Raw genomic sequence first — 13544 nt, 5'->3', positions numbered from 1 at the left:
GAACTGAGATCAAAGAGTATGATCAGAGAAATTTCTCCAGTGAAGGTTAATTCTAGTTCAGTGCGAATTGATCCCTGATTAACATTTATACAACAAAAAAGCTGAGTTTAGCAAGAACTGAGATCAATTTCATCTCTGATCTAAGATCAAACAGTTTATGCAACCAGCCCATAATGAAGAGCTAATCACTGATGGACATGAAATAGAATCTACATCATTTATTCACAGTGACAAGGTTAGATAAGGATATAAAATTTGAAGATAAAAGGATTATATAGTAATTAAAGGTTTCTTACCAGAGGTACACAGCTGTTCAAGAAGTGTTAGTGCATTCTGCACTACTTCTTGGCTCAAAGAAGGTCCAAAATCTGTCAAGAGTTTGGTAATACTACTTCCTATCTTTGCAGCAACAAGTGACTCAGATGCATCATTTAATCTCATTGCAGCTATCAATGCCAGGGCCATCAAGGCTTCATTCTGCATAACAGCATGCTCGGCTGTCACCATAGTTACAAGACAAGGAACTGCTCCAGTTTCAAGCATCACATTGAGAACACCTTGATCACTGCAAACAGAAGCAGAAACTACATAACCACAAGTGCTGTCTACAGAAACAACAAATTAAACAACACATTTCTGTAGTAGTAATAGTATTTTTTATTACCACTACATACAGCACATGCAAATTAGGTCAAACAAAGAAGTCTTGAGATCATATTTTAAACTTAAGTACACTAACTGATCAAAGGTATCTGAACACCTAACGGAAACTGTCCTGTACTGTTAGTTGCTTGGATCTTTGGCCATGCGGAAAAGTAAACAACTGGTGATGTTGCACGCCACACTCTTCTCATGCTGCGGTGAGAGCATGGTACTGCTCAGATGGAAAACATTGCCTGACTGTTCACAAGCAACACATTGTATGCTTGATCTCACTCCAACACAACGTTTTCCAAAATGTGCATAGTCACAATGATGCACGTATGTAGTCTTCTCCTTCTCCCCATGAGAGATGGCATGACCCCACCTAACAAGATCATAAAACCCAGCAACTGACAGTATATGTTCTTAAGATACACTGCCCAAAAGAGGACATTAACGGTGAGTTGGTAGGCCAGCCTGCTCCCTTTAGTCTTTATTACAACTCAAACTCTGCAGGAGAGACTGTCCACCAGGCATCGGAATGTTTTCAGGGGAATGAACATTTATCCTGCAGCGCTCTAGCAAGTATAATTAGTGATATGGATTGTTACGGCCTGGAGCGAAGTTCCTGTTTTAGTTTATGCCAGAGACGTTCAATAGGACTGAGGTCAGGGCTCTGGGCTGGCCCCACCATTTCCAGAACCTTACTGACTACAAACCACTCATGAGTAGATCCTATAGTAGAAGGCTAGTGGTTTAACGTCGCACTGACACCTCAAAGGTTTTCGGCAACGCAGGGATGGAAAAGGGCTAAGACTGGGAAGGCAGCAGCCATGGCCTTAATTAAGGTACAGCTCCAGCATTTGCCAGGAGAAACCACAGAAGGCACAGAAAATCATCTAACAGATCCTGCTTTATGGCAGGAAGCATCTCCAGTTTTCCACACATCAAAAGTGGACCTCTTTACACCACTGAACATGAAATTTGGCGTTCACTGGTGAAAAGTGCAGTATACAGGAGAGCGCCTGAGCATTGAACTCCAGCCCTCATATCTCCTGGTGCACAGTGATGGTGTTAGCTGCACAACTAGTGGCACTGAGAAATTCACAGGTGATGGTAGCACACAAGGTCATGCAATTTTCCTGTACTATCATATTCATACCCTCTTCAGAGGCATCCCTGCCCAGGGAGTGGCGCTCCTGCTTCTGTGAGACCCAAAGCACACTGACCCAATGTGTACCATCTGGCAAGGGTCCCAGCTCAGGGTTACGAGTGAAGACCCAACAGCATCTACAGCGGAGAAGGTAGACTTCGGTACGGTGGAGATGGCAGAAGAGGCAGCCATGTACTCGGGAATTAATACAAATAACACCTGGTAGTGGAAGCAGCACTAACAGTATCAGCACAGTGCAAGACTAAGGCTGTCAACTGCACTGTGATTGAGCATTTACAGGCATGGTCAGGACGATTAGAATGGAAGTAAAACTTTGATGTGGAAGGCAACTGGAAACCACCACATTACCTCCTTAGTATAGCAACCATGGAGAATGCAAACTGTAATCTGGATACTATTGATCATGGTACTCGGACATCACAATCCAGCAGGGGAGTAACCAAGAAATCCCACGTCATCATAAAGCGAAAGCCTCCAAAGTATGAAGAAGGAATCAAGATAGGAACATAGACTACAAGGACGATGTTGAAAATGGAAAGACTGGAAGAACTAAAATTTTATTATGGATGAAAACAATATAGACATCCTAGGAATATGCGATACTAGGTGGCCTGGAAAAGGAGATTTTAATAGTGGATCATTCAGAATTATCTATAGTGGAGTAGAGAATGATGGGCACTGTGGAGTGGCTGTACTATTAAGGTAGGAACAGGCTACTAACATGGTGAACACATCACATTGATGGACTGAAAAAAAAAAAAAACCCAGCAGATATAGTAATGATACAGACATACTTGCGAAAAACAGGACATGGAGATGACGACGTTGAAGAAATACTATATATAATAAAATTGAAGATGTAATTAAAATAACTAAAGATAAAGACAATTTAATCATAAAGGGAGACAATATTTTTATAAAAGTTGCTGGTAGATATGGTTTAGGAAAACCAAATGACAGAGGAATACGTTTTATGGACTTTTTGAAGAACATGATTTAGTAATAATGAACACCATATTTGAGATGCCTCATAGAAGATGCTAAAAATGGAAGACTTTTGATGATAGTAACAGATAACAAATAGATTATATTCTTGTAAGAAGCAGGTACGGGAACCAGGTCATGTTTTGTCACAGCTACCCTGGTTTGGACATTGCTTTGCTTTCTACAAAGTCATCTGGCAAGTTTCCAGTTTCATAGCATTGCTCAGTGATCATGTACAGTTCCTCCTCGAGTTTCGTTCCAGAGTTATTCCATAGTCCAGCTGGTATTTTATCAGATCCTCGTGCTTATTTTTTTTTTCTACTCCACTGCTTTACTGCTGCTTCAAATTCACTTCTCATAATAGGAGGACCTAGTTCATCTCCTGGGACCAACTCACATTTTTCTATCTACTCATCCATGTTAGTAAATTTTGCACCTTTATACAGTTCCTCCAAGTATTCTTTCCATCTTTTCACTACCTCTTCAACTTTCGTCAAGAGATTTCCTTTCTTATCTTTTATGAGACTGGATTCATTCCAGCCTTGAACTGTAGTCTTTTAACTTTCAAGCATTCCCAATTTTCATATCATTATCTATACTCTGGCATACATTATTCATCCATTTTTCTTTTGCCTCTCTACATTTCTGTGTGACTAGATTTGTTAGTTTCTTGTATTTTGTCTGTCCTTCTGGAGTATTTGTACTGTACCATTTTCTTATTTTTTCTGAAAGAGTCTTAATATATCTTCTTTCATCCATCTTGTTACAGCAGCAGCGGGCGAAGCACTCAGAGAAAAAAAAAAAAAAACTGCTGGAGCCCCAAAAGCAGTGAATTAAACAGTGTCGAAATGTTAAATCAATTATGAAAAACATATTCAAAAGAGCTTTCAAAGAAACAAGCATAAACAAGGAACACATGAACACATTACAGAACATGAGAACAATTTTAGAATTTATGTTGCACAATAATATAAATCGAAAGCATGTAGAAGTCTCATTACCTGTCAGACCGACCTTGTAAATTTGTAATTACTGTATTCTTTTAGTGCACTAAATTAGTCTAGTTTCTGAATTTAAAGCATTGTTAATAAAAACAGAATTGAACAGGTTAAAAGCAAAGGAACAGTGATAGTGGTGGTCATTATAACAGGCAAAACAATTACAGTGTTATAAGCTCCTCATAACATTCAGTGAAATTGAAGGAAGACATTTCCAGTCCCTCCAGAAGTCATATATGGTGAAGAAGTACCCTGCTGTCAAACAATATTATTAGAAAGAGAAAATAAGAACAAGAGAAGAGATCATTTTAGTCCAAATATCTTAATGATTTGATTTTTTAAAACTTACTGGCTATTCTTAATTAGCCATGCCAATAACCGGTTGGCCTCGCCTTGAACACCAGGATGATCTTCAGTACCACACCACTGTACCAACCGTTGAACAAGCTCATGCTGCTGACCCAGTTCACGAGCTGCCTCTTCTGCAAGATACAATGCAAGAATTGCAAGTACAAAATAACACACATAACATACATCCATGATGACCAACAGAAAGGATTGTGTGGCAAATGTCATAAATATGAGTGCATAAAATAGTGAAAAATTGTGCCTACAAAGAAAGAGTAAAGACTAGCAAGGTAAGTTTCTAGGTCAAAATCCAAATGCTGTGATATGACAGAAGTAATGTAGATAGTTTCAAGGTTCTACTTTGATTCTGTTTAATTACTATTAAAGAAATGGTCTCTTTCCTAGCCTGCAAAGGTGAGTAGAGTGCAATCTGATTCCCAGCTGGAAATAGTCTGTACCACCAAAATGTAAAAGTAATGAAATCATCCTAACGTCCCTTCACTTGCTATTGATTTTAAGAGACATGGAGTGAAAACAATTTGTCCAGAAAAGGCGTACTTTGATGTGCTTGTAAATCTCCTAACATTTTTATCCCAACATGGATCTCTCATACTGAATACTCCTAAATACCAAACAACTATGCCAGGGTTCAATGCCATAACTCTAAGCACAGTAAGTGGGCATTTAACCAATTAAATCATGAAGCAAATCAAGCATGCATTTTAAGTACATAAGAACATGGTAATATATGAGAAGAGGTGGAAATGTAATATAAAACGGAGAGGAACCGTGTATGCTCCAACCCAGTTGCACATGGATAAGGGAAAATTTTGCTGATGATGATGACGATGATGAAAAAACATCCATAAGGTATACTGTTGTGTAATGTAAATATTTTAAATTGAATTATTATTCAAAAGTTAAGTTATCAGTTACCATTTGCAACAGAAGAATACTAGCAGTGAGCAGATTCACTTTGTTACTGAAATCTCAACATTAAGTAAACTCGTGTCCTTGCACTGAGGTGGTGCAGCTCTTTTCAGGCACACCCCCAATGAAGGTGAGCTCTATATACCATTTTAACCACATACCAGCCCTCTTGCCATTCTTAAATTCCTGGCAGCACCGGGAATAGAACCCAGGCCCCCTGAGGACAGCAGCTAATGACACTAACCGTTATGCTATGGAAGCGGACATCTAAACAGTTAAAACCATTATAATAATTACCATGAATTAATTTAATTAAATTCAGAACTAGTCCCTAATCAGCTAACAGCTTACCTTGACCATCCACAACCATTCGCAGAGTTCCAAGCAGCTTGAACACAACTGGAAAAGTAGGAATTGCCAACATTGGGGCAACAGCATTCATCAAGCCATCATTCAGGACAGTTGCTTTGTTCTGACTTGGAATCACCAAATTTCTATCAAAGAAAATGAATAGAATTGCCATGATTAATGCTTACCTTAGGCTCGAGTGTTACATAATGTTCAGTATCTCTCAGCATGGGAATGACAAAAATACACAGCAAATTAATTTAGCAAGAGGGAAATACCACATCCTATGACAATCACCATTCCACTATATTTTATCAACTCACATACTTTAACTAGACCCCCTGTATTTTATATGCATCATAATTACAAGTAGTACCAGTACTATAATTTGCCAAGGTCCTCCACATATTGTGCTACAGTCTGCAAGAACTTGGCTGAGCATACTACTGTATTTTTAGGTATATGCTTCTCTTTCACAAAATTTACAGCAACAGCCAGCATATGCATAATTATTAAAGGACAAAGTAAAGTTGCATGGTATTTTATACAGCTACTGATTTTCCCAAGGATTTATAGATTCATGAAATTTAAATTACAATAATATAATGTGGACATTATGAAATGTTGCGACAAATACATTTTCACACCACCAGTGCAGACCGGTTATTTTGTTACTACTACAAATAAATAAAATTCGTTTAAAATATAATAAATCAAAATCTTTATTGGAGGGAGACAAGTGTCTATTGTCCATACTGCAAACACAGCTGTAGATGAGATAGCCATTCAAAGAAGAGTCATACGAGGTTGTGTTATTTCTCCATTGTTATTCAACCTTTTCTCAGACAAAATTTTCAAAACAGCTTTAGAAAAACAACAGATTGGCATAAAACTAAATTATGCCACAATTAACAACATAAGATATGCAGATGAAGCAGTTATCTTATGTGAAAATCTTGATGGTCTACAACTCCTGTTCGGTAATATTAATGCACTAGCAGTTCCCTGTAGGCTCTGCCTGCAAAGTAAAAATACACCACATATAGAAATTGAATTATTACATTTCATTGTTGCGCCTCGACAAAATTCCGTTATGTGAAAATGTTGAGGGGAGAAATACTGATCTGCAGCATATGTATCACTTAGAATGAAAATACAGTTCATGCAAAACTGTACCTTAGATGGAAGAACCTTTCTGTCAGAGTTCTAAGCTGAAATATTATCACATAGCATTTCTTCTAGGGTGCAACGACAATCAGTACAGAAAGATAAAGAATCTTATTGTGACAAAATGTAGAGAGGCAAAAGAAGTATGGATGTTGAAGGAAATTATGCAACTATAGATAATGATATAACAGGAGAAAGAACAGATAGAGCATATGGCATGAACAAATCACTCCAATATAAACACAAAACAAGAACAGTTATAAAGGATAAGAATGGGCAACTACTTATTGATGGTGAAGATACTGCAGAACGCTGGAAGGAACATTTTGAAGACCTGTACTGGGATGAAGAAGTAATGGCAATTCCAGACTATCTTGAACCTGAACAGATGGTGGAAGAAGACAATATAGGCCCAATAATCACAAGAAGAATTTGACCTAGCACTAAAACAATTACAGGACAAGAAAGCAACCGGACCGGACGACATACCAGCAGATCTTCTCAAGGGAATAGGAGAAAGAATGAAACAACAACTGTATAATATCATTGCATGATGCTATTATAATGGTGAAATTCTTGGAGACTTTACTAAAAGTAGGACAGTTACCTTACCAAAGAAAGGAAATGCTACTGACTGTTCCAACTATAGAACACTCACTGCTATTGTATGCATCCAAAATACTACTTAATGTAATTAAGAATAGGATTAAAAAGAAAATTGAACAATATAGATTGCAGGATCAGTTTAGTTTTACAACAGGGAAGGGAACAAGAGAAACTCTTCTAGCATTAAGAACTATTCTCAAGAGAAGACTGAGTGTTAACAGGAAAACACACATCCCATTTGTGGATATAGAGAAAGCATTTGACAAAGTAAACAGCTCTTTAGGAACATGAAGAATATAGGACTGGACTGGAGGGACAGAAGACTCATTTTATTTCTGTACAAAAATCAAAGCACAACAATAGAAATCAATGGTAATGTTAAGACAGCATCCATTAGAAGAGAAGTGAGACAAGGTTGTGCGCTATCTCCATTTTTGTTTAACATGTTCATTAAGGAGGTCATATCAAAACGTAAGCAAAAAACCAAAGGAATTAAAATATACAGACAAGAAATCCAATGTTTAAGGTTTGCCGATGGCATAGCATTAACTGCAGATTCAGAGAGGGGAAATAAGTAAAATGCTACGAGTTTTAACATCAACACCACAAGAATCAAAATTGAAACTGAACACCTCAAAAACAAAAGTATTAGTTGTCAAGAAATCAACTGAGGAGATACCAATAAACATTAAGATAGGTGATGAAACTTTAGAACAATTAAGTCAATTTTGCTACTTGGGAATCATTATCACTCAGGACAACAGGTGCACCACAGAAATCAGGAGGAGGATTGCTCTAGCTAAACAAGCCTTCAGTAACAAGAAACAGTTTCTGACAAGCAGGAACATTAACATTAAAATTAGGAAAGAATTTGCCAAAATATTTGTGTGGAGTGTTTTGTTGTATGGTTGCGAACATGGATCTTAGCAAAACAGGATATAAAATGCCTGGAAGCAATTGCACCCTACGGGTCAGGGTGACCACAGTATTTTCCCAACTAGTCAGTTACATATCTCAGGGTATTCATGCCTCCAGAAAAATGGTTAATTTTTCTATGTTTTGGTTTAACGTGTGTTCAAAGAGAAAGTAATGGCATCATATGCGGTTCAGAATTACGTAATTCAACGCTCAGTAGTGGATTTTGCGAACGTAAACTTCAGTCAACCTTTCGAAAAACACATCCGCATAATGAGAACCTTACTGACTAAGTACAACTACAGACTACCATTATAAATGAAAACTCATTCCATTCTATAAAAATTAATCAAGAAACACATTTATTAAACTATCAAGATTCGCAAAAGAAATGGTTAATGTCAAATATTGCTCATAATCTTCCAATTATCAACCTAATAAATAAATATTTTAATTACTGAATCAAATATTCTAGGTCAGCACTGCCTTACTCCTAAACTGAGTTTACATATCTTAACATTCTGGGTCGCGTATTCCTGAAATGAATTGTTGCTTTGTTTCATCTTCCTATTAAAATTTACATCTGGTCACCTAAGTATATACTATATCAAAGTCTTCAGACCACGGTCAAAATTCGGTATATCAAATTATTCCATCACTCACGGTGTTAATTATACACCCTTATCAAAAATACAACCATTACATTGTTCAAGTTATCGTGGAAATGAACTGAATTTGAATAAAGTGTCCTGAATACAAATATCAGTGACCTAAGTTACATTAAAAATTATCTGAGTTCGTTGGTGCAGACTACAGTGAAGAAAATGAAATATTGAATGACGCACTAAGTTTCTCAGTCCGATTACCACTTAAATTACGGCTCCTAACTAAATATTCGCTCTAATAATATTTCAGATTAACAAAACATCGATGATATCCTACGTAAATCTCAAATAATTTCCCTACTCTAGCTAGATAATTTCTTATGTAACGTATTCCAGTTCAATATGCACATAGTCAATAAGCATTTTTCATATATAGATGTGAAAATGCCTACATAAATATATTTCAACACTACATTATCATACTAGTTGCATACAAGTTTGATCTTCCACGCAATTACCATTCATTCAGAATATGACACAATCATGTATTCATTTACCCAACACCGGTTGTTATTATTGTCAAACCACTTTCACACTTCATTAAAATATGCGTAATTTTATTATCCATACCTTGCTATGGTTCCTTCCTGGGGCATACTTATATTCCGTAGTCGCTTTACATGTGCTCCTACATCGCACATTATATATATCATATACGTTTTACTTCCTGTTAATCTGCGCAATATATAATTTAAAATACCAAATGTACTTCCATTATTTCATTATTAACCTTCGTTTCAACCCATATTTAATTCATTTAACATCTATAATTACCGCGTTTAACCTCCAATATTAATTAAACACAACGATACGTATCTCTCCAATAGCGCAGAATTCGTTCCTCAAAACGCATTTTGTCATACAATTCAACATATAACCCCAAATTCAGTATCTATTCTTTCAATATATTCACACAGCAAAGAGTATGGTAATTTAACTTAACCAATTCAAACATGCGTCCCTCTGTGACGTAAACTGGGTTTGACTGGTATTACATCACTCATGGATCTTTCTAACTAACCGGGATTCTTTGAAAACAGCTGTTACACTATGTCACATTTTAAATCGTATTCCTTCATCCTTGGATAAGATAATGTAGTAAACACGTTACCATTCTGTCACGAGATATCGTCTTAAATATTTCACACTGCACTTTCTTATATTCACTGCATACTCTACATAAGAAATTATACTACTTAATACTATTACTTAGCTCGCCATTCAATATCTCGGGCCTTAGTTGCTCTTCGGTCTGGTCGCAGGCCTTGGATTGAGAACTGGGCAGGTTCTCCACCACTGGTATCTCAGGTAGAGTGACCTCCTCCACACGGGTCGGGTGGTTTTAACAGCCAGGATGACATCTCCCTCCAGGTTGGTCTATGCCGATTTAGCAAGCCATCATCTGTTCAGGAACACAGTAGACAATATGCGTCGATTCTGGAAAATATGAATTCATCATGGTTCTGCGTAGTATATATATATATTTTTTATAGTGATTGCTTCTTTATTTAGGCTGTCCTTGCTATTATTTCCACTTAATATAGCTCAACCTCGAGCTCTCACGTCTCAATGAACTTCTCGTTTCCAAACAAATTTGCGTCTAAGTATTTGGACGGACTTTTCAAAACTTCTGGATTTTATTCCCTCTTTACGGTATTTCAACGTTTATCTCTTCATTTCGTTCAATATTTCCGTCCTCTCAGCTTAAAATTTCACGTTAGATATTGCAAATCTTGCTTATTTTTGAGAGCGATGTTCGGGATACCTTGTCCTTACCACGTCAATTTTTTAAGTCAGTTTTTTATAATAATCTGTTTGATCCTTCTTATTTTTTTAAAAACAATTCTATCGATTCTACACCATTGTACACCGCCTTCATAGTGGTAGGTTTAAGTTAGTCATGGCCTTCTAGCATACATCAATATCGATACCCTATTACATATTTCTTTGCCTTGGCTGGTCTCTACCTTCCGTAGGCGCCATTTTTAATACGTCCAGTAAATGCATCGGGTACACAATGGAAATGTGGATATGGAGGAGGATGCTGAAAATAAGTTGGACAGAGAAAAAGTCAAACAATAGGGTCCTTAAGGAAATAGATGAAACAAGGGAAATGATCAACACTGTAGAAAAGAGGAAACCAAATTCCTTGGCCACACACTTCGACATTACACGTTCCTCATGACCAGGGAACGGCTTTATATGTAAATACATATCTCTTTAGGACGCTAAAAATAATTATATTTTGCATTATCTTTACGAATCATGACATGTGGAGTTGAAAAATGGAGTATTCCTTTTCCATATTTTTCCATATTTTGGAGTTTAGCACATATGTTCCACATTCTTTGTCATTAACAATTTAGTCCATATTTTGGCTAAAAAGTATTAAATTATATTAAATTAGCAGTCCTCTCAATAATGGAGAAATAAATTAAAAATCTATATTCGAAAAATTAATATTTTAACTGGTGTGCAGGTCATTATCATGCCTGCCCACGCCTGGGCTGATAAAATAAGCTGATAAGCAGTGCGAAGAAAGAGAGAGGTTGAACCCAGAAGTGGTGGAGATCAGCCAGTCAATACCGTGACTATCTGAATCACACTTACAGCACTGATAAGCTGCATTACATAACATCGACTGTGTCTGTGCCATAATTTCATAACTAGGGAAAGCTCATCCATCGACAATGTGCTAGTGGTTTCTGGATTAGTTCGTAATTCGGGCATTCCCTTTGATTGCTTCATAACTCCATCTAGTTCACTACCAGTCATTCACAGTTTGAATTAGCAGTGAGACGGATCATAGTGTTCTTGTACGTTCAGTGTGTGCGGTTGTATATTGATATTCATTGAAGACATTAACGTTGTTACAATATGCCTAACGTAGCTCAGTCAATCAGTTTAAAATTGAAAAGTTACGTATCAGAATTTAAAGAAGATGGTTTATCAACTGACAGTAAAATATTATTTTGTAATTTGTGTTATTGTACAGTGACATCTACTCAAAGGTTCCTTGTCCAACAGCATATTTCAACCAGTAAACACCAGGCTAACAAAAACAAGATTCCAAGCAGAGACAGTTGTTCCTATCACAACTAGCAACTTCCAGTGTAACATCCGAATTCAACACCGATCTCTGCCATGCTCTCATCTCTGCTGACAAACCTCTCTTCAAACTGAATAATCAGTGCTTCAGGGAATTCCTCAAGAAATATACTAAACGATCCATCCCGGATGAGTCAACGTTCAGAAAAACATACTGTTCAGCCATATGCGATGAAACTGTTCAGAAGATAAGGCAAGAGATTCAAGACGGTCCAATTTGGGTTTTCATTGATGGGACAACAGAAAAAGAAGGCAGGCTAATTGGCCACGTAATCATTGGTTTGTTAAGCAAAGATTATTGTAAACGGATTCTCTTACACTGTGATGTTTTAGAAAAGTGTGATAACAAAACTGTAGCAAAACTGTTCAATGAGGCTATGGGTATCCTCTGGCCACAGGGCGTTAAGTATAATAAAGTGTTACTTTTTAATAGCTATAACGCACCTTACATGATAAAAGCTGGAGAAGCATTATGTGTTGTATATCCTAAGATGACTCATTTAACTTAACATGTGTAGCACATGCCTTTCATCGTGTGGCAGAAGTGGTAAGAGGCAGTTAACCCCAAAGTAGATTTATTGATTTCCTCAGTGAAAAAAGTTTTTCTGAAAGCCCACAGAAGAGTTCATCTTTTGAAAGAAATGTACCCAGAGATTCCATTGCTGCCTATGCCGATTCTAACTAGGTGGGGTACGTGGCTGCAAGCGGTTGAATATTATGTTGAATATATAGACCGTATTAAGAACGTTCTGTACGCCATGGGCTCTGAAGATGCAGCCTCAACTGAAGCCGCAAAAACAGTTGTCTGCGATACAAATGTGAGAAATGACTTATGTTACATTCAGCATAATTTTTCATGCATCACAAAAACACTGAAAAGGCTCCAAAACTCGCACCTCTCACTTTCTGAAAGTTGTGAAATTGTGAATAAAACTGTGGAACAACTAAATCGTGGTACAAGTAAAGTTGCAGATGTAGCAAACAAGAAGATGGCCACTGTACTTTCAAAGAACCCTCGATATGAAGAAATTACAAAGGTTGCTGCAATGCTGTGTGGAGATTTAAGTGTAAAATTAACATTGGATTTAATTCCAGCAGATATTATGAAGTTGAATTATGCCCCCCATTACCTCTTCTGATGTTGAACGCAGTTTCAGTCAATATAAATCTGTCCTCAGAGATAATAGAAGATTCACTTTCCAGCACTTAAAAGAACATTTTGTAATCCATTGCTTTGGTAACAGAGAATAAAAGATTGTGTGTTCTTCATATATATTAAAATGAGAAGTGCAACATTATGTTGCATGTAGATCTACTTTGTTTAGCTTCTTTGAACTTTGATATAGAAATTAATGTTATATGTGTAATTTTAAGCCCATATATAATTCCCTATTTCAATAAAAATAACTAAATATATATGTACATATTTCAATAATTATTAGTACATATAAATCCGTTCCCTGCTCGTGACTATGCTGGAAGGGAAAGTTCCGGGTAAGAAGGGAAGAGGAAGGCCAAGAAAGAAGTATCTGGATTCTGTGATGGACAGGCTGAATTTGAAAAATGCCTTTACGATATGAATGAATGAATGAATGACGATTTGTTTTTCTGCAGTTTGGTAAATTTTTGAACTTGCTGAGAATTACTGATATTGCTTTG

General features: G+C 36.8%; 1 protein-coding gene across 1 annotated transcript in view; it reads right to left on the bottom strand.

Annotated features, from left to right (window-relative positions):
• The window catches only part of vimar (visceral mesodermal armadillo-repeats), a 155485-nt gene that overhangs the window by 13353 nt on the left and 128588 nt on the right, over positions 1-13544 (bottom strand). Inside the window, exons 10-12 of the mRNA XM_067145294.2 lie at positions 5428-5570; positions 4148-4280; positions 297-565 (exon numbers count right to left, since the gene is read on the bottom strand). Of these exons, the coding sequence (XP_067001395.2) occupies positions 297-565; positions 4148-4280; positions 5428-5570 (545 nt within the window). The remainder of the gene's footprint in view (positions 1-296; positions 566-4147; positions 4281-5427; positions 5571-13544) is intronic.

The sequence above is a fragment of the Anabrus simplex genome, chromosome 1, assembly GCF_040414725.1.
Source record: "Anabrus simplex isolate iqAnaSimp1 chromosome 1, ASM4041472v1, whole genome shotgun sequence".
NCBI lineage: Eukaryota > Metazoa > Arthropoda > Insecta > Orthoptera > Tettigoniidae > Anabrus > Anabrus simplex.
This window is presented reverse-complemented; position numbering and strand designations above follow the sequence as displayed.